Genomic DNA, 19,291 nt, shown 5'->3' with positions numbered 1-19,291 from the left:
TGGGTTTGGCATCTGTGTGGTGTGCCCGTGGCATGTATGTAGTGTGTCTTTGGTGTGTGCTTGGCATGTACATGGTGTGTCCTTGGTGTGCACGAGGCGTGTGTGGGGCTGTGCGGGCGGGGGTGCTGCACATGCCAAGCCCACACTAAGGACAGGCCAAGCCCACGCTAAGGACATGCCAAGCCCACGCTAAGGACATGCCAAGGACCGGTCAAGCCCACGCTAAGGACACGCCAAGCCCACGCTGAGGACATGTCATGGCTGGGGGGGGCAGGCGTCCGGGTGGTGGGGGAGGGGCTCCCGCCGTTGTCATGGCAACCGGGGGGGGTGGGGCAGCGACGACGCTGCCTGGGTCCCCTCGTTACACTGATGGGGGGGCGGGGTACCACACCACCCCCCGCCCTGCGGATGCTGGTTGCCATAGCAACGAGCCGGTTGCCGGGGCAACACTGCGCGGGGAGTGGGGGAGGGGCACTGCGGCGGTCGCCATGGTAACACTGGAAAGGGGGAGGGGGAGGCGGCTCTTCCCCGCCCCCCGCCGCGGTTGCCGCGGTAACGGTGCTGCAGAGCGGTCGCCATGGCAACGGGGGGAGGGGCGCTGCGGAGCCGTCGCTATGGCAACAGCGCCTTGGTGATGGCGACCGGGGGAGAGGGGATCCGCGTCCCCCCTCCCCTCCTCCAAAAAAACGGACCCAGGGGTCCCGGTGTCCCCCCTCCCCCCCTCAAAAGCGATCCATGTGCCCCCGCCCCTCCCCCATCTCCCAAAGGACCCAACCGGCCACGCCCCCTCTTCCCCCCCCCCAAAAAAAAAAAACAGGGGACCCAGGTGTGTCCCCTCCCCCACTAAAAGGACCTAGCCTCCTCTTGCCCCCTCCCCCCCAAAAATGGACCCTCCCCCTCCCAGGACCCAACTGGCCTCGTCCCCCCTTGCCCCTCCCCCCACCCACGTGGCCGGGTTGAGCATTAACCAGCCGGGGGGGGGGGGGAGGGGGGGCGCAAAGGCCGGGCCGTGCTGTGGGGCAGGTGGGGGCTGGGAGGGGCATTGGGGGGTAATTACGTGCCGGGGGCGGGATTTAAGGGGGTAGTTGGGGGGCGGGGGTCGGTTGCGGGGGAGAGGGGTAATTTGGGGGCGGGGGGGCGGTGTTGGGGGCAGGGAGGGGCGGTGAAGGGGCTCGGGGGGGGGCCGTTGGGAGGCTGGGGGTGCAGTTGGGGGGCTGGGGTGGCAATTAAGGGGCTCAGGGGGGCAGCTGTGGGGCAGGGGGGCACTTGGGGGGCTGGGGGGCAGTGAAGGCTCAGGAGGGCAGTTGTGGGGTGGGGGGGTAGCTGGGAGGCTGAGGGGGGCAATTAAGGGGCTCAGAGGGGCAGCTATGGGGCTCGGGGGGGCAGTTGGGGGCTGGGGGGGTAGTGAAGGGGCTCAGGAGGGCAGTTGGGGGGCTGGGGGTGCATTTGAGGGGTGGGGGGGTAGCTGGGAGGCTGAGGGGGGCAATTAAGGGGCTCAGAGGGGCAGGGAAGGGGCTCGGGGGGGCAGCTGGGCGTTTGGGGGGGCAGTTATGGGGTGGGGGGACAGCTGGGGGGCTGAGGGGGGCAGTGAAGGGGCTTGGGGGGCAGTTGGGGGCTGGGGTGGGAATTACGGGGCTGGGGGAGGCGGTTAAGGGGCTTGGAGGGCAGTTGGGGTGCTGGGGGACAGCGAAGGGGCTCAGGGGGGCAGTTGGGGGCTGGGGTGGGAATTATGGGGCTGGGGGGGCAGTTATGGTGGGGGGGAAGTTTTAGGGTGGGGGGCAGCCCCCCATGCCCTCTGACCTTTGACCCCGGCCCCCCAGCCATGGCGCAGGCAGAGGTCCCGCGGTGTCGCCGCGTGGGGATCCTGGGCTACGGCCAGTTGGGTACTGGGAGCACTGGGAAGGACTGGGGGGGGAACTGGCTGGGGCAATGAGTGGGGGGGGGTTAATTGTGGGGGCTGGGGGTAATTGAGGGGTAGAATTGGGGGGCAATTAGGGTAATTGGGGGCAATTACGGTAATGGGGTAATTACGGTAATTGGAGGGGTACATGGGGGCAGGTAAGGGGTAATTACGGTAATTGGGACGTGGGGGCTAAGGGGGGCAATGAAGGAGTAATTACGGTAATTGGGGGGTCACTGGGGCAACTGGGAAGACACTGGGGGGTAACTGGGGACAAAGGGCGGGGTTGGAGGTTGGGGGGGCAGTTTTGGGGTAGGGGGGGGTGACAGCTCGGTGCCCCCCCGGGCAGTTCTGGGTGACAGTGGGGGTGACGGGGGGTGACAGCAGGGGGTGACTGGGGGGGTGACAAGGGGGTTGACGGGGGGGGGGAGGGTGACAGCAGGGGTGCCACCCGTGTCCCCCCAGGGCAGTTCCTGGCGGGGCAGCTGCTGGCGCGGGGCCCCCCCCTGGGCCTGGCTTTGGCCTTCGTGTGGGTGCGGGGGGAGGGGCGGCTGGAGGGGCTGCCCCCCGCCCTGCGCCTGCCCGACCTGCGCCTGCTCCCCCAGACGTGAGTGACCCCCCTGTCCTCCCCCGTCACCTTGTCACCCCCCGTGTCACTCCCCCCATTCCCCAGAGCCCTGACACACACCCCCGCCACCCCCAGGGCCCCTCGTATTGCCCCCAGCGTCACCCCCGGGACCCCCAGTGTCACCCCCCCGTCACCCCCAGGACTTCAGTGTCACCTTGGGACCCCACATGTCACCCCCAGGACCCCAGTGTCATCCCCAGTGTCACCTTGGGACCTCCCATGTCACCTCTGGGACCCCAGTATCACTCATTGTGTCACCTTGGAACCCCAGTGTCACCCCCAGGACCCCAGCGTCACCCCCTGTGTCAACCTCGGGACTCCAGTGTCACCCCCCTGTCACCCCCAGGACCCCAGTGTCACCCCCAGCACCCCAGTCTCATTGTGGGACCCCCAGTGTCACCCCCTCGTCACCCCAGTGTCACCCCCCCATCACCCCCAGGACCCCAGTGTCATCCCCAGTGTCACCTCGGGACCCCCCATGTCACCCCTGGGACCCCAGTGTCACCTTGGGGCCCCCTGTGTCACCCCCAGGAACCCACTGTCACCTTGACACCCCCCGGTGTCACCCCCAGGACACCAGTGTCACCCCCAGTGTCACCCTCAGGACCCGTGTGTTACCCTCCCACCGCAATGTCACCTCCCCAGACCCCTGTGACCCCAGGATCTACATGTCCTGGTGCCACCCCTTGTCCCCAGGGTCCCCCTGTACCCCAGTGCCACCCCATGTCCTGGTGCTACCCCATGTCCCCAGGGTCCCCCCACATCCCAGTGCCACCCCATGTCCCCAGAGTCCCCAAGTCCTGGTGCCACCCCATGTCCCCAGGGTCCCCCCACATCCCAGTGCCACCCCATGTCCCCAGAGTCCCCAAGTCCTGGTGTCAACCCTTGTCCCCAGGGTCCCCCTGTACCCCAGTGCCACCCCACGTCCCCAAGTCCTGGTGCCACCCCGTGTCCCCAGGGTCCCCAACATCCCAGTGCCACCCCATGTCCCCAGAGTCCCCAAGTCCTGGTGCCACCCCGTGTCCCCAGGGTCCCCAACATCCCAGTGCCACCCCATGTCCCCAGAGTCCCCAAGTCCTGGTGTCACTCCGTGTCCCCAGGGAGGTGGACCTGGTGGTGGAGGTGGCACATCCCTGTGTGGCCCAGGAGCATGGCGAGGACATCCTGGCCCACGCTGACTTCATGGTGGGGACATGGGACACGGGCTGGGGACAGCAGGGAGGTTGGGGACAGTGGGGGTGGGGTGGTGGGGACATGGGGACAGCAGGGACAGGGTGGCACTGGGGACATGGGGACAGCAGGGAGGTTGGGGACATGGGGACAGCAGGGAGGTTGGGGACAACTGGGGACAGGGTGGCACTGGGGACATGGGGACATCGGGAGGTTGGGGACAATGGGTGTGGGGTGGTGGGGACATGGGGACAGCAGGGAGGTTGGGGACAATGTGGGTGGGGTGGTGAGGACATGGAGTCATGGGGAGGTTTGGGCCAGGAGGCTGGGACCACGGGGGCTGTGGGGACATTGGGGACCTTATTGGGGACCTTGGGGTGTGGTGGCCTGAGCCCTTGTCCCCAGCTGGGGTCCCCCACGGTGCTGGCGGACCCTGTGGTGGAGCAGCGGCTGCGGGGGGCGGCGGCGCAGGGGGGTCACACGCTCTATGTCCCCCGGGGTGCCCTGTGGGGCTGCGAGGACATCGCACGCATGGACCGGGCTGGCACGCTGGCTGTGAGCGGGGGACACGGGGGACACTGGGGGGTTATGTCACAGGACTGGGACACCAGGGGGTTTGGGGACACCGTGGGGTTGGGAACACCATGGGGCTGGGGACACTAAGGAGTGGGATGTCACCGGGTTGGGGACACCAGGGGGTTGGGGACACTAAGGCGTTGGGGACACCAGGGAGTGGGATGTCACGGGGTCAGGGACACTAGGGGGTTGGAGACACGAAGGGGTGAGTTGTCACGGGGTTGGGGACACCGGAGAGCTGGGGACACCAAAGGGTGACTGGCCTTGTGAACAGTGTTCAAAGTTGGGGACCTCGTCCACCTTTGGTGATCACACCTGGCCTTGGGGACAGTGTCCAGCTTTGGGGACAGCATCTGGCCTTGGGGACAGTGTCCAGGCTTGAGGACAGCATCTGGCCTTGGGGACAGTGTCCAGGTTTGGTGACCACACCTGGGTTTGGGGACCGTGTTTGGCTTTGGGGGCAATGTCCAAGGTTGGGGACAGCATCTGGCCTTGGGGACAGTGTCCAGGTCTGGTGACCACACCTGGCCTTGGGGACAGTATTTGGCTTTGGGGACAATGTCCAAGGTTGGGGACAGTATCTGGCCCATGGCTGGCCTTCGGGGCCATCGCGGGGCCTGTTGGTGATAGAGCCCCACTGCCGCCAGGCGCTGAAGGTGACAATGACAAAGGCCCCACAGAGCTTCCACCTGGAGGGGTGGCTGCAGGAGCGGCTGGTGGCAGCGGGGGGGACACGCACTGTCCTCTACGAGGGTCCCCTGCGTCCCCTCTGTCCCCTCGCCCCCAACAACGTCAACACCATGGCGGCCGCAGCAGTGGCTGCGCCACACCTGGGCTTCGATGGCGTCCAGGCCTGCTTGGTGGCTGACCCCAGGTGGGTGACAAGTGCCACCTCCCCGGGTCATGTCACCCCCCCCCGGTGTCACCCCCATCCCTCAGCACACAGTGACAAAGGAGGAGGGGGAATGGGGACCCACCCCATGGTGTCCCCACAGTGTCCCCGACTGGCACATCGTGGAGGTGGAGGTGACAAGTGTTGGGGACAAGGGACGGGCGCTGAGTGTCACCAGCATCCGCCGTAATCCAGCAGCACCCGGTGCTGTCACCGGCAGTGCCACCCGTCACGCCTTCTGGAGCAGCCTGCTGGGTGGGTGTCCTGCGTGTCCCCTTCCCCCCTGTGTCCCCAACCTCCCGTGTCTCCAACCCCCTGTATCCCCCCATATGTCCCCGTGTCCCCACATATGTCCCTGTGTCCCCCAGGGTCCTCTGTGCCCCCCCCCTCATATGGCCCCAGTGCCCCCCCCTACATCTCCGTGTCCCCTGTGTCCCCATATGTCCCCTCACGTCCCCCCTGTCCCCCTCGTGTCCCCTGTGTCCCATGTCCCCCCATGTCGCCATGTCCCCAGTGTCCCCCCATGTTCCCCCCATAGCTCCCCATGTCCCCAGTGTCCCCCCTTATCTCCCTATAACCCCCATATATCCCCTTGTCCTCCCTGTCCCACCATATCCCGTGTCCCCCCATGTCCCCTTTGTCCCCCCATGTCCCCAGTGTCCCCCCGTGTCCCCTTACCTCCTCATAGCCACCCATATATCCCCTTGTCCCCCCATATCCCGTTTCCCCCATGTTCCCAGTGTCCCCTCATCCTCCCCAGTGTCCCCTCGTGTCCCCGCCATAGCTCCCCATGTCCCCAGTGTCCCCTCATGTCCCCTGTCCCCCCTAATCTCCCCATATATCCCCGTGTCCCCCCATGTCCCCAGTGTCCCCCTGTGTCCCTTCCATGTCCCCAGTGTCCCCCCTTACCTCCCCATAGTCCCCCATATATCCCCTTGTCCCCCCTGCCCCCCCATATCCTGTGTCCCCACATGTCCCCAGTGTCCCCTCATGTCCTCCCTAGCCCCCCATGTCCCCTGTCCCCCCATGTCACCCCGGTCACTCTGTGTCTGTTCCCCCCCAGCCTGCCACGGACATGGTGGATGTGTCCAGCTCTGCTGAGGCCACCAGGCTGGGGACAGCAGGGGACACCAGGGGAGAATGACAGGGACACTGGGGGACAGCAGGGGACACTCAGGACAGGCTGGGGGCAGGCCAGAGACACTGGGGGACAACCGGGGACAAGCAGGGACAGGCCAGGGATGGTGGGGGACAACTGGGAGAGGCTGGGGACAGTGGGGGGCACCCAGGACAGGCGGGGGACAGGCTGGGGACAGCAGGGGGAAGGCCAGGGACACTTGGGATAGGTTGGGGACAGGCCAGGGACACGGGGGGACACTGGGGGACAACTGGGAGAGGCTGGGGACAGCAGGGGACACTGGGGACAGGCCAGGGACACCCAGGACAGGGCAGGGAGAGCGGGGGACAGGGCAGGGAGAGAAGGGGACACTCGGAACAGGCTGGGGACAGGCCAGGGACAGTGGGGTGACAACTGGGAGAGGCGGGGGACAGGCCAATGACAACTGGGGACAGGCCAGGGCCACTGGGGGACAACTGGGGACACACAGGGACAGGCGGGGCCCATTAAAGGCGACATCGCCCTCACCGCGTCGGCTGCGCCTCATCAATGCGGCGGGAAAGAGGGAAGGGCGCGGGGCATGACGGGAGGAAGGTCAGGCCTCTCCGCCTGGCCGGAGCGCGGCGCAAGGCACGCCGGGAAGGAGGGCAGCGGCCCCAGCCTGGCTGAGGGGGGGCGGGCGCAAGGCACGGCGGGAGGAGGGTCAGCGGCCGCCTAGGTCGGAAGCCGCGGTGCACGCCGGGAGCCGCGGTGCACGCCGGGAGCCGTAGTTTCGGCCTGCAGTAGTGGCCGGAGGGGGTTGCGCGGCCGCCAGCAGTCCCGGAGGAACGGCGGGGTGTGCTGGAGCGGCCCAGGGGGGTCCCGGGAGGGTCCCGGGGGTCCTGGGGGAGCCGGAGGGGAGCGGGGAGCGCCGAGGAGAGCCTGGAGGCCCGACGGGGCCTGGCTGCACCCCGGAATGGCCTGGAGGGTGCTGGGGGAGGGGTGTCCGGAGGGCCTGGGTGGGCCCCGGGGGTGTCCGTAGGGAGCTGGAGGATGTTTGGGGCCCTGGGGTGTGGTTTTGGGGGGATAGAAGGTGTCCCGAGGGTTTAAGGGGGGCTGGGAGTGGCTTAGGGAGGTGCAGGAGGGGCTGGGGGGTGTCGGGGGCTGTCTGGAGAGTCTGTGTGTATGTGCGTGGGGTGGGGCAGAGGGGCTGGAGGTGCTGGGGCTGTTTGCCAGAGGCTGGAGGGGTTTTGGGGGGTCCCTGAGGGGTGTAGAGAGGGGTCTGGGGGTCGTCGAATGTGTGGAGGAGGGGGAGCAAAGAGGGAGTCCTGGAGGTGCTGGGGCTGGGGTGTTGGGGGTGCAGGGCCTTGGAAGTCTCAGGGGAGGCCAGAGGTACCTTTGGAAGGGAGGGGCTGAGGGGTACGGGGAGGGTGCTGGGAGGCTTTGGGGGACTGTTTGGGGGTGCCTGAGGGATCCTGGGGAGCCTGACAGGGGGCTGGGGGGCGCATGTAGGAAGGGGGGCACCTGGTGGCTATTTTGGGGGTTCCTGGGGGGGATGCTTGGTGATGCAGGGGGGTGCCTGGGGGTTTTGGGGAACCCAAAGGGTCTTGGGGAGCCTGAGGGGTTGCTGGGGGGATCTTAGGGGTGTCCTGAGGGGAGCAGGTGGGTGTCGGGAAGGTCTTGGGGACCTGAGGGGTCCTGGGGAGAGCAGGGGGATGTCAGGAAGATCTAAGGGACCTGAGAGATATTGGTGAAGCCTGGAGGGTGCAAGAGGCGGGGCTGGAAGGTTTGGGGGGTCCTGGGGGGGATTTGGGGAGGGGTGGGGGCCACAGAGGGGGGCTGAGAGATTTGAGGGTTGCTGGGGGGGGTGTGCTGGTATTTGGGGATGCCACCAGTTGCTCTCCACCCCCTCCAAATCCCCCAGGGGGGAATTTTGATGGTGCCAACCTGAGCTGACCCCCCCTCCTTTTCACCCCACAGGCAGCCAGGGACACCCCCCCCCGACCCAAGGGCCATGTCAGGCCCCCCCCTCCCATCACCATCGGCAGCGGGGGGGCCGGCAGGGCTGTACCATGAACGGCAGCGCCTGGAGCTCTGTGCTGTTCACGCGCTCAACAATGTCCTGCAGCGACCCTGCTTCACCCAGGAGGCTGCCGACGAGATCTGCAAGAGGCACGCGGCACCCATCCCTTCCCCCCCCCCCCCGTTTTTTAATTAGTTTGGCTATTTTCTTTATTTGTTGAATATTTCTTGTGGTAGGTTGGCACCCAATGCCCACCTCAACCCACACCGCAGCCTCCTGGGCACCGGCAACTACGACGTCAATGTCATCATGGCTGCGCTGCAGAGCCTGGAGCTGGCGGCCGTTTGGTGGGACAAACGCCGGTGCGACCCCCTCCCCATGCCACCCCCCACACGATTTTTATTTTTCTGCCTCTTCCTCTTCACCTTTTTTTTTTTAATTATTTATTTTGATTTGGTTTTTCTGCCCCCTCCCACCGGCAGGTCGCTGGAGCGTCTGGCGCTGGGTCAGATCCTGGGATTCATCCTCAACGTCCCCTCTCACGTCTCGCTGGGTTTTGTGGCATTGCCGTTACGCCGTAAGCACTGGTTAGCCGTCCGGCAACTTCGTGGTACCTACTACAACCTCGATTCCAAACTCCGGGCGCCCGTGGCCATCGGCGGCGAGGCTGAGCTGAGGTAGGAAACCCCGCTGGGTGCCACTGGGTGCCACCAATGGGGACGCGGGTGCCACCTCCGCCTCTTCCCCTCTGGCAGGGCCTTCCTGCGGGATTTCCTCTCCCAAGGGCTCTGCGAAGTTTTCCTAGTCGTGCCGCGTGCCGTGGAGGAAGCCGGCGCCTGGTTGAGCCCCGAGTGACTTGTCACGTGCTAAATGGGTGACGCCGACGGGTGACACTGCTGTGGGCACTGCCCTTTCTGGGGTGAAACCGCCACGCTTTGGGTCTTTAGCCAGGCACAGCTCATCCAGGGCAGGGGGGATTGTTACGAGATGAAGCCGGATGGTTTTGGGGTGCCATGGGGACGCCGGAGCTGGCGCCCACTGTCACCGTGCTGCTGCGGTGCTTCAGCTCCCTGATTTTGCCCCCATTTTGCATGTGGGTTTTGCCTCCCTCTGTCACCGGGATTCCCTTGCAGGTGCGTGTGTCGTAGCAGAGTGACGGGGGGTGTCATGCGTGTGCATGAGCGGTGTCCTGTGCACGTCACAGGCCGGTCATGTGTGTAGTGCTGTGCTTGTGCACGTCACCCTCCCGCCGTCCCTGTTGCGTGCCCTCACGTGTGTCACACCCCGGTTGTTGTGTGTCGCCTGCCTCTGGTACACCTTTCCTGGCTCTGCGGGGTCGTGGCTCCAGCATCGTGGCTGCATCCGGAGCCGGATTAATTATTCCCAGCCCTTCCCGGTGCTGGATTTCAGCCCGTGGCGCTGCGTCCCCTGGCTTGATCTCAGGGTGCACGCAGCGCTTCAGTAGGCTTAATTACCCACAAAAAGGTGATTAAAACTGTCGGTTTACAACTTTGTGTCTCCGCCGCAGTCCTTGGGGCTCACACGGTCGCCCCTCTCTGGGGGGTGGGCTCAGCTGGGGCTGAGTGATCCCCCAACTCCCCCCAATTTATCAACCTGGAAGGGGCAGCCCGGCTCGGCCGGGATTCCCTGGCTGCGGGGAGCAGCTTAAAGGAAGGTTTTAACCCCGGTGATGAAATGGGGGGGTCTGGCGCTCGGGGGGCAGCCACAGAGGCCGGGGGTCCCGGGGAAGGGCTGCGGGGCCGCTCCCGCTGCGCTGCGGCGGCTCCAAAAGGACCGCGCTGATTGGTTCACTCCCACAACGTGGCCAGCCAATAGCTGCACGCCGTCTGGATCCGCCTCCTCGCCTTAGCTAAAGGGCTGCGGGAAGGCGGCTGGCGCTAGATTTCGTCCCGGCGCTCCCTGGTGGTCTAGTGGTTAGGATTCGGCGCTCTCACCGCCGCGGCCCGGGTTCGATTCCCGGTCAGGGAAAGCACCTTTTCCTAGCCATTTTTTTTTTTTTTATTTTAAAATTTATATTTTCCACCCACACGCGACTGTTCACACACACCTCACAGCGGCACCGCGGGGTCTCCTCCCTCGGTAATCGCAGGTGAGATTTGCAAGCCGCTGTTTATTTTTTTTTAAGAACAAAAAAAAAAAAAGGGAAATAATAAAACGTATCGCGATAAATACACGATAGGGGAGGCACCGCTGGGATTCGAACCCAGGATCTCCTGTTTACTAGACAGGCGCTTTAACCAACTAAGCCACGGCGCCCCGCGCTGGCTGTAATCGCCCTCGCCCTCCATCTCCGCCAGCCGCCGGTGTCCCCACGCGTGTCCCCGATCCCTCCACGCTTCCTGCGGCTCCCCGCGGTTCTGTCGGGCTCCACAGTAGCTGCATGGGGGGGAGGGGTGGCAGAGTCGGCCGCGGGCCTGGGATAGGTTGAGAGGTGCCGGGCGCAGACGGTCATCCGTCCCTTCCTCGTTAGTATAGTGGTGAGTATCCCCGCCTGTCACGCGGGAGACCGGGGTTCGATTCCCCGACGGGGAGGTTACAGTTTTTTACCTTTTTTTCTCCTTAATTTTTTCCCTTTCCCCCCCCGACAAACCCTTTCGGAACCGCCTTTAATGCATTCCCAGCGGATTTTTCCAACACTCCCCCATAACCTCCCCCGCGGATCGCCCCAACCGTATTTTCCGTTTATTTCTGAGGGGGAAATCCCCCAATAGATAGGATTTTTCAGCCGTTTTATCCCCACTGACTCTCACTGGGGAGGCTGAGCCGTGCTGAGCGCGGCCGGCTGATCTGGGAGGGAATCACTACGCGGGCTGTGCTCCAGGATTGATAGGAATCCCGCAAAACCGATCAAAAAACCTAAAAATAGTAATAAAAGAGTATTAAAACAGCGCTAACTGACGTTTGCCACACACACAACCACCGCGGAACGAGTGCGGCGGTGCCTCCGCGGGTCCATAGCCCGTGACCCGCGGACCTGAGGTGGAACCGCGCGCAGCGCGCTGCCGCCCCGCCTACTAGCACCGACCAATCGCGTCGCTCCCCTCACCCACCAATCAGAACGCACCTTTGCAGTTTAAACCGATGGGTTCGGCACCAAAGCGGGAGTGTCTGCCCCTGCCTCTGCCCGCTATAGGCATCCCCTGGATCCAGCCGCTAGATCCTGGTGGCTTTTTAGGGCCTAATTCTCCGCTCTCCCACCCTGAATGTCCTGGGTACGGTGCTGCCGCGGGGATCGGGTTTGTTATTCCAGCGCTGTGCTCCAGTTAAGCACCCATGGAGCAAGCAGGGATCTGCGCTCTCCCCTGTTTTGCAGATTCCTCCGGCTGAAGCCCTCGGCAATCCTGTTGGATTGAGCAGGAGCTTGGGCTGAGCCCCTCAGATCCCTTCCAACCTTGATCGACTTTGTGAAGGTCTCAGGGCAGCCACGCGTGCTCCGTGGAAGCGCTGGATGCTTGTACAATAAATTGTGTTCAGGAAGGAGAGTAATTGATTAAACTTAGTTTGGGGGTGGGGGGCCTTTGTTCTTGGGGGGTGGCCCTGTTCTCAGTGGGGGGCCTTGAGGACGTGAGGGAAATGCAGAAGAGGAAAAGAAAAAATAGTTTGGAGGTGAGGAGAGCAAGAAAATGTAATTAGCAGAGGATGGTTTCGATCCATCGACCTCTGGGTTATGGGCCCAGCACGCTTCCGCTGCGCCACTCTGCTTGTTATAGATAATGTTTTATTTTGTGCTGATAACATGAATTGGAAAAGTTCCCACTCGCAGCTCGGCTGGAGCAGAGAGCCCTTGGCAGAAAGGCCCTAAGTGGATGGCTGAAGGCCGCGAATTTTCGGGGCGGCAGGCAAAAATAAATCAGGTTAGAGGGGCGTCACGCTGTGTCCTTACCCCCCAACTACCCTGGGGACCCACCCTCAATAAAAAAAAAAAAAACAAAGCAACCAAAAACAGGGAGAGGGTACCCCAGCCCCCGCTGGAGATGCCGGGGATTGAACCCGGGACCTCATACATGCGAAGCATGCGCTCTACCGCTGAGCTACATCCCCTGCTGACGCTACTCGCCCGCCGCCGCCCTTGGCGCCGCCTTCCTGGGTTGAAGCTCCGCCCCTTCACCCCGCCCCTTCCTTTAGGCCCGCCCACGGTTACTGCGCCCCATGGCGGCACGGGCGGCAGGCGCAATAGACAGACGAGGTGGCCGAGTGGTTAAGGCGATGGACTGCTAATCCATTGTGCTCTGCACGCGTGGGTTCGAATCCCATCCTCGTCGAGGAGTTTAGATTTTGATCTTCCCTTGGCCACCCCGATTCCATTGCTTTTTTGCTCCCCCCGCACCTTCCCCCCCCCCCTTCCCGCCCCACTCCCTTTTCTTTTAACAAGTGGTTTTGGGGGCCCCGCACAGTCCCGCAGATGAGCAATCCCCCTGTACGTACTCCCTGCCATTCCTACTTGCCCCCTCCAATTTTTTTGTCCCCCTCCCCGCAATTTTCAGCCCCCCTCCTGTTGCAGGAAGGCCCCCCCCCCCGTGCAATTTTCCAAGCCCCCTCTGTTTAATTTTTGCAGGATATGGGGAGGGACACCCACCTTGCAGGTGGTGAGGCACCGTGCTAACACCCACCCCCCCTTCTATTGCAGGTGCAGGACCCTCCCGATGCAATTTTCAAAGCCCTTCCCCCCACACACCCCCAATTTTGCACCGGGCAGCTCATCCCAGAGAGTGCCCGGGGTCGGGAGTGGCGGCGGGGCGGGGCCGGCACGCGCGTCTCTGTGGCGCAATCGGTTAGCGCGTTCGGCTGTTAACCGAAAGGTTGGTGGTTCGAGCCCACCCAGGGACGCCCTTAATTTTTTTTTGTTTTTTTTTCCATCTGTTTTTTATTTTTGGGAGCGGAGGAGATGAATTGAAGCGTGGTCGAGTTGTCATGTTCTCGGTGGAGCAAACGGGGCTGGAAAAACGGGTGAAGCAGGGAAAAAAAGTGAGGTGGGAAGAGGGGAAAAAAAGCAGATTTGCATTGGCCGGGAATCGAACCCGGGCCTCCCGCGTGGCAGGCGAGAATTCTACCACTGAACCACCAATGCCCCGTTGAGCGTTTTTTAAGTGACCACAAACCAAGGGGGTTCACCCCCGAGCGGCCCCACGACGCATAAACTCTGTTTATTTACAAGGGGTGACCCCGTGCTAATTAAGAAGCCCACCTAATTTCGCATTAATAGCAATCAGCGGCGGAATAAGCTCTTCCCTTGGGCTGCGCGCTCCCACCGCCCGCCATTTGAATTTCGCGCGCCCAGCGCTGATTGGCCGCAGCGGGAGGGTGGGCGGGGCCAGTCCTGGGGGCAGAGCAGGGACCGAGCGGCTCCGGGGCCGCCCCAGAGCCCGGGACCCGTCGCCGGGGTCCCCCGGGGCCGCCTTTGCCCCCCACCGGTGCGGCACCGAGCCTGCCCGGGGCCCAGCGCGGTCCCTACGGTGCGCGGCGGCATCCAAACGCCGCTATCCGATTGGCTGTTACTCAAGGCGCTGAGCGTCCAATTGGCTCAGCGTCCAATCAGAACGCGCTATTTCGAGCCGGGCTATTTGCATGCGCGGGGTCTCACCGCCCGGCGCGCTGTGCGCTGCTTCAGCCAATGGGAGTGCGCGACGTACGAAGCCCTCATTTGCATAACGCCGCTATAAAAGCGGCGCCGCCCGCCCGGCGCTTCACTCCGTTGTGCGCGGAGGCTGCAGCGTTTGCCGGTACCGTTGGCTGAGAGCGTGATGCCGGAACCGGCCAAATCGGCGCCCGCCCCTAAAAAGGGCTCCAAGAAAGCGGTGACCAAGACCCAGAAGAAGGGGGACAAGAAGCGGCGGCGCAGCCGTAAGGAGAGTTACTCCATCTACGTCTACAAAGTGCTGAAGCAGGTGCACCCTGACACCGGCATCTCTTCTAAGGCCATGGGCATCATGAATTCTTTTGTCAACGACATCTTTGAGCGCATCGCGGGGGAGGCATCCCGCCTGGCTCACTACAACAAGCGCTCCACCATCACCTCCCGGGAGATCCAGACGGCCGTGCGGCTCCTGCTGCCTGGTGAGCTGGCCAAACATGCTGTCTCCGAGGGCACCAAGGCTGTCACGAAATACACCAGCTCCAAGTAGAACGGCCGCAGCCGCCTGCAGGACCCCACCCGGCCCAACTCAACCCAACGGCTCTTTTCAGAGCCCCCCACCTTCCTCCTAAAGAGCTGATATTGCTGCTGAGACACCCCCTTTGCAGGGATCTTTACGGTTTGTATGTCGCGTGGGGTGTTGCGATAGCGCTTGGATTCTTTAAAATCCTTCTAAAATTTATAGGTTTTGAGGTTTTTAGCCAACAAACGTAAAGGGGTTTATTTCTCCCCTTCATCATCCCTGGTGGGGGTTACCCGTCGACGATGCCGCTTTTCCCCTTCAAACCGTTGCTCCGTTCTGATTGGTCCGCCTGGACGCGAACGTCACGGCGGCGCGAGCCGCAGCGCAGGTTTCCCTCTGGTCCGCATCGGGGTTAGAGAAACCCTGTGGGGCGGGGTCTCCGCGCCCATTTCGGGCGTGGGGCTGCGAGGGAGGGAGCGTCCCGCTGTCCCCCCGCCCCCGACGCGCAGAGCGGAGCGGTCGGTGTCTGTAGGTGGGGGTTGTGCGTTACTTACGCCCCCGCGTGGTGCCTGGGCGGGGGTTACGCTCCGGATTGCGCCGCTCAAAAGGCTTTGCGGGTAACCTGGCGTCTGCAGGGGTTCGAGCTGAGGCTCTTCTGGTCTCTTCAAACGCTGTAGCGCTGTAAAAAGAGTTGAGTTTTAATATAAAAAGCCTTAATAAGAGAGGCTTCAGTACTAGCGCTGAGGTGTGTGCGTGGGGGGAGTGACCCCCGCACCTTATTTTCTGTCTTTTCCTTAATAATTACTTATTAAAAAACTAATTGGGATATGCTCTTCCCGCGTGGGGGCGACGTGCCTGACTTTTAGTGGCGTTATCGCGTTTGGGTTCTCGCTGGAGACACTTTGCCCCGCAGCGGTGGCGCCCGCCGTGGCTCCAAACCACCACGGATCCAAACGGCGCTCGGCCACTGGCTGAGTCGAGACAGCAGCGACCAATCAGACGCGGGCTTCGGAGCCTCTGGAGTGGCGTGGTCAGAGGTTCCGCGCAGGGGCTGTATCAACCAATGGGAGGACGTGGATTGGAACCTTCATTTGCATAAGGCCAAGCGGCTCACCGCTGGAGGTACCCGCCGGCCCCGAGGCGGCTCCGGGAGGCGGTGACAGAGGCCGCGAAGGGCGACGAGAAGCGGCTGCTCCTCCTCCTCCGGCGGACTGAGCAGTTGCGCCTCGACCTCCTCCATCGCCGGCACCAAAGGAGGGGGCCCTGCTGTAGCTTGTACCCCCAACACAGCGCTTCTGGGAGGCAGCCGCTTCTTAAAGCTGCGCGATTTATTGAAGTCACTTTCAAGTGTTATAAAAAAACAAGTCTGGGAGTATTTTTCACCTAGGAATGTATTGAATTTTCAGGTGTTTCTAGGTAACACCTCTCTTTTAACCAAGCTACCTGCTCTGAATTAACGCCTTGCCTGATCAGAGCCCTTCTCACGTTGTGCTGGGAAATGTCTCCTTGTCATGGCCTCTTTTGTGGGCAAAGCTCATCTCCACAGTACTTGTATATTTTCATTCCTCCTCTTTTTGGAGTTAAGGCATTTTGAGATGATGGTCCTTCATCCTGTTTTTGAGCCCCGATGCCCCCACCATGGATTAAAACCTGGGTCAGGAATTAATGCTTGTTAACACCAGCACCCCTCCTGCTCCTCCAGCCCTTTTTCTGAAGCAGTGGGTGGCTCTGAAAAGAGCCTTTGGGTTTCAAAATCAAACAAAAACCTCCAGGTTTTAGCTTTGAGTGGCTTGTCCTGCTGTGTCACTTGCCCTTGGCCTTATGGCTCTCCGTCTTCTTTGGCAGCAGCACAGCCTGGATGTTGGGCAGAACACCCCCCTGCGCGATGGTGACCCCCCCAAGCAATTTGTTGAGCTCCTCGTCATTGCGCACAGCCAGCTGGAGGTGCCGGGGGATGATCCGCGTTTTCTTGTTATCCCGCGCAGCGTTACCTGCCAGCTCCAGAATCTCAGCTGTCAGGTACTCCATCACTGCAGCCAGATATACGGGGGCTCCGGCGCCCACCCGCTCGGCATAGTTACCCTTCCGCAGCAGGCGGTGAACGCGGCCTACAGGGAACTGGAGGCCGGCGCGGGACGAGCGGGACTTTGCCTTAGCCCGGGTTTTGCCCCCCTGTTTCCCCCGGCCCGACATCACCACCTCGCTCCGCTACCGGCACTGCTACCCCCCCACCGCTGCCCTGCCCCTTATACCCCGCCGCGGATCGAAACGCTTCCTTCCCATTGGCTTCTTCCCCCCCTCTCGCAAGAGAACCAATAGAACAGCGCGAACTCCTGACCAATAGGAGCTCGAGATTTGGATCCGCTTCATTTCAATGCGGGCCGTGGCCAATCAGCTCGGGGGACGATGGGGCGGAGAGGTTATAAAGAGAGGCCGGGAGGCGGCGCTGCTGAGCGGCGGGTTAGACGCCTTGCTCGCTCCCTCCAGCCATCTGTGATGCTTATCAGCAAATTTTTTTAATCTAGTAAATTAATTTTTAAAATATTAATAGTTCAGTGCAAGGCTGATGTGGGGCTAAGGGCCAACGGCTGGCTCCCTCTCTCCCCCCACCGAGACTTTCAAAGCGTAGGCGGTGATACAGGCGATGGTACGGACGCTGATTGGCCACGCTGCTGGCTGGCAGCCTTCCCATTGGTTCGCGGGGAAGAAGAGGACCTGGGGGGGGGCAGTTCTCACTCAGGTCCGCCCTCAACTGTACCAACAGCACTCCGCAGCCCCGCGGCTGGGGGTTCCCTCCCCCCTCCCCATCACCTCCAAATCCTTAAAAATGGCCAGTTTTACCCCCAGAACCCCCTTTTTTTCTCCCCGAGCTGGGTGTTCCAGCCCTCCCCCCCGCAGTTGCGGCCCATGGGGAGGTGCCGGGGGGCTGCTGGTAGGAGCCCGGATAGCTCAGTCGGCAGAGCATCAGACTTTTAATCTGAGGGTCCAGGGTTCAAGTCCCTGTTCGGGCGCACGTATCGGTACTTTTTTTCCCCCTTCCCCTGATCACCCTCCCCCTCCCCAGGCTCCACCCCCCCATCCCCCCTCGGGGCTCGGGTGGTTTGTGTGTTTTTTTTTTTTTTTCCGCGGCGGAGGCGGCGCGCAGGCGTGTGGGTGCGATGGCGGTGCCCGGCCGGGCTGGTCCCATGGTGTAATGGTTAGCACTCTGGACTCTGAATCCAGCGATCCGAGTTCAAATCTCGGTGGGACCTTCCTTTTGCGCCGCGGTCACCCTGGGTGTGCACTTCCCCCCGCCGGGGGCAGGGATCCCTGGGGGGCAGGGAAGGCGGGGGGTCCCTGCCCCGTGTCCCACACCGCAGGGGGACACCCTTTTAGGGACTCTGTGCCCCAAAGGGTGTCACTCCCGCAGGTATGAAGTGAGTCGCTGTAAACGTGACACACACACCCTCACTGGGGACCCTGCGTGGCGTCCCCTGTGGGACCCCCGCCCCCACTGAGGACGCTGTGTGGCATCCCCTGTGTGATACACCCCCCTCAGGGACCCTGTGTGACATCCCCTGCGTGGCATTTCCTGTGGGACCCCCCCCTACTGGGGACCCTGTATGGCGTCCCCTGTGTGATCCCCTCCACTGGGGACCCTGCGTGGCGTCCCCTGCATGACATTCCCCACTGGGGGCCCTGTGTGACCCCCCCACGTGTGACATCCCTTGTGGACCCCCCCCCCCACTGGGGACCACATGTGACATCCCACCCGTGACATCTGTCACAGATCACGTGTGATCTTGTACATGTGACACCCTCCCCTCCCCCTTTGGGGACTGTGTGTGACATCCTGGGGGGGGTGTGTCAGTGTGACAACGCGTTGGGGACGGCGTGTGACCACCCACTATGGTCACTGTGTGGCACCCAAAGGGGTTGTGACACCCCATCAGGGACCACCTAGGAAGTCCCTAGTGTCCACCACCCTCCTTGGGGACCCCAAGTGCCACCTGGAGGGGGAGGTGACCTCACATTACCCTGTCCCCCAGGGGAAGGGAAAGTGACTCTGCAGCCTGGGCTCGCCCAGTGCCTCCCAGTCCCACTGCCACTGCAGAAGGATGTGACTCCTCCTGCCCCACGTCCCAGATGATGGTGACCCTCCTCCTCACCGAGTGATTGGGCACGAAGGGACCACCACACCCAGAGGTTTGGTGGCCCTGGGCAGGGGGACGGGACCCCCAACCAGCCCCAGGTCCCTTGCTGATGGCACAGGACAGGGGACAGGGACAGGTGTGGGGACAGGAGACCCTCATCCCCCCAAAAAAATTAATCTCCTTCAGGGCATTCCCAAAGTAGGACCTCACCAGTGGGGACAACCAGACCCAGGTCAACCCCAGCACCCATCCCCTCACCCCAACCCAAAGTCCCCTCACCGTGACACTGCTTTGGCTCCAGTGTTCCCAACCCCAGCAAACAATGACCCCAAAATTACAAAATCTGGAGCAAAGGGCAATGCCCGGCGCATTTCACCCAGGTTTTCCACCAGCTGCCAAAAAAATATTTGATCCTCGGGATTATTTTATGGTGTGTAAACACCCGGGCTTGCAAATCAGAGGCAAAGGTGAACCACGCGGCGCCGCGGCCGCACCAAACCCGTCGGGTTCTTTCTGTTTGTTCTTCTTTATTTATTTTATTTTATTTTTTAATTATCAGGAAGATCGCTTCTGCCATCAAGAAGCGGCTTGCCAGGTGCTCACGCCCAAGTTGGAGATTTCAACGGCAAATGTTTTGGGGTTTTTTTTCCCCAAAAAAGACTTTTGGTGTCACCATGGGCATGAGGTGGGGGGTGGGCTGCTCCGGTTGGGAAAGGTGTCCCGAGGAAATGGGGAAGAAGGTTTTGTGGGGGCGAGC

At 62.4% G+C, this 19,291-nt stretch overlaps 4 protein-coding genes across 6 annotated transcripts; 3 read left to right on the top strand and 1 right to left on the bottom strand.

Annotated features, from left to right (window-relative positions):
* The first annotated feature begins 457 nt into the window (after nt 1-457).
* On the top strand, nt 458-6,885 carry ASPDH (aspartate dehydrogenase domain containing). Its single transcript, XM_080391832.1, has 8 exons — nt 458-1,023; nt 1,821-1,883; nt 2,366-2,507; nt 3,629-3,713; nt 4,104-4,253; nt 4,922-5,148; nt 5,270-5,421; nt 6,230-6,885. The coding sequence occupies exons 1-8, from the start codon at nt 885-887 to the stop codon at nt 6,265-6,267; spliced, it is 996 nt and encodes a 331-aa protein (XP_080247958.1). The 5' UTR covers nt 458-884; the 3' UTR covers nt 6,268-6,885.
* Nucleotides 6,886-7,010: 125 nt separating this feature from the next.
* On the top strand, nt 7,011-9,794 carry JOSD2 (Josephin domain containing 2; the record flags this gene model as incomplete). Of its 3 annotated transcripts, none has more annotated exons than XM_080391857.1 (5): nt 7,026-7,120; nt 8,243-8,434; nt 8,522-8,647; nt 8,768-8,962; nt 9,041-9,794. In XM_080391857.1, exons 2-5 carry the CDS (start codon nt 8,277-8,279, stop codon nt 9,138-9,140), a joined length of 579 nt encoding a protein of 192 aa, XP_080247983.1. In that variant the 5' UTR covers nt 7,026-7,120; nt 8,243-8,276. The 3 variants fall into 3 exon arrangements, with proteins under 3 accessions (XP_080247984.1, XP_080247983.1, XP_080247985.1); XM_080391859.1 differs by lacking the exon at nt 7,026-7,120 and adding an exon at nt 7,266-7,281; XM_080391858.1 differs by lacking the exon at nt 9,041-9,794 and having other exon boundaries at nt 7,011-7,118; nt 8,768-8,966.
* Nucleotides 9,795-12,967: 3,173 nt separating this feature from the next.
* Nucleotides 12,968-14,620, top strand: LOC308065677 (histone H2B 5). Its single transcript, XM_080391863.1, has one exon. The coding sequence runs from the start codon at nt 14,048-14,050 to the stop codon at nt 14,426-14,428; it is 381 nt and encodes a 126-aa protein (XP_080247989.1). The 5' UTR covers nt 12,968-14,047; the 3' UTR covers nt 14,429-14,620.
* Nucleotides 14,621-14,968: 348 nt separating this feature from the next.
* Nucleotides 14,969-17,852, bottom strand: LOC308065676 (histone H2A type 2-C-like). The gene is made up of 2 exons (XM_080391862.1): nt 15,177-17,852; nt 14,969-15,080 (listed from the first exon to the last, which is right to left on the bottom strand). Exon 1 carries the CDS (start codon nt 16,592-16,594, stop codon nt 16,205-16,207), a length of 390 nt encoding a protein of 129 aa, XP_080247988.1. The 5' UTR covers nt 16,595-17,852; the 3' UTR covers nt 14,969-15,080; nt 15,177-16,204.
* Nucleotides 17,853-19,291: the final 1,439 nt, after the last annotated feature.

This window comes from Falco punctatus (assembly GCF_963210335.1).
Source record: "Falco punctatus genome assembly, chromosome: 6".
Taxonomy (NCBI): domain Eukaryota; kingdom Metazoa; phylum Chordata; class Aves; order Falconiformes; family Falconidae; genus Falco; species Falco punctatus.
The sequence above is the reverse complement of the archived record's forward strand: the minus strand, read 5'-3'. Positions and strand labels throughout refer to the sequence as shown.

What these genes read in the sequence shown, in the direction of transcription:
- LOC308065677 (XM_080391863.1), top strand. Translation starts at nt 14,048, where the DNA reads ATGCCGGAACCGGCCAAATCGGCGCCCGCCCCTAAAAAGGGCTCCAAG.
- LOC308065676 (XM_080391862.1), bottom strand. Translation starts at nt 16,594, where the DNA reads ATGTCGGGCCGGGGGAAACAGGGGGGCAAAACCCGGGCTAAGGCAAAG.
- ASPDH (XM_080391832.1), top strand. Translation starts at nt 885, where the DNA reads ATGGACCCTCCCCCTCCCAGGACCCAACTGGCCTCGTCCCCCCTTGCC. An exon ending in CGGGCCGTGCTGTGGGGCAG is followed by an intron (nt 1,024 to 1,820) that starts GTGGGGGCTGGG and finishes CCGGCCCCCCAG; the next exon opens with CCATGGCGCAGGCAGAGGTC. An exon ending in TGGCCCACGCTGACTTCATG is followed by an intron (nt 3,714 to 4,103) that starts GTGGGGACATGG and finishes CCTTGTCCCCAG; the next exon opens with CTGGGGTCCCCCACGGTGCT.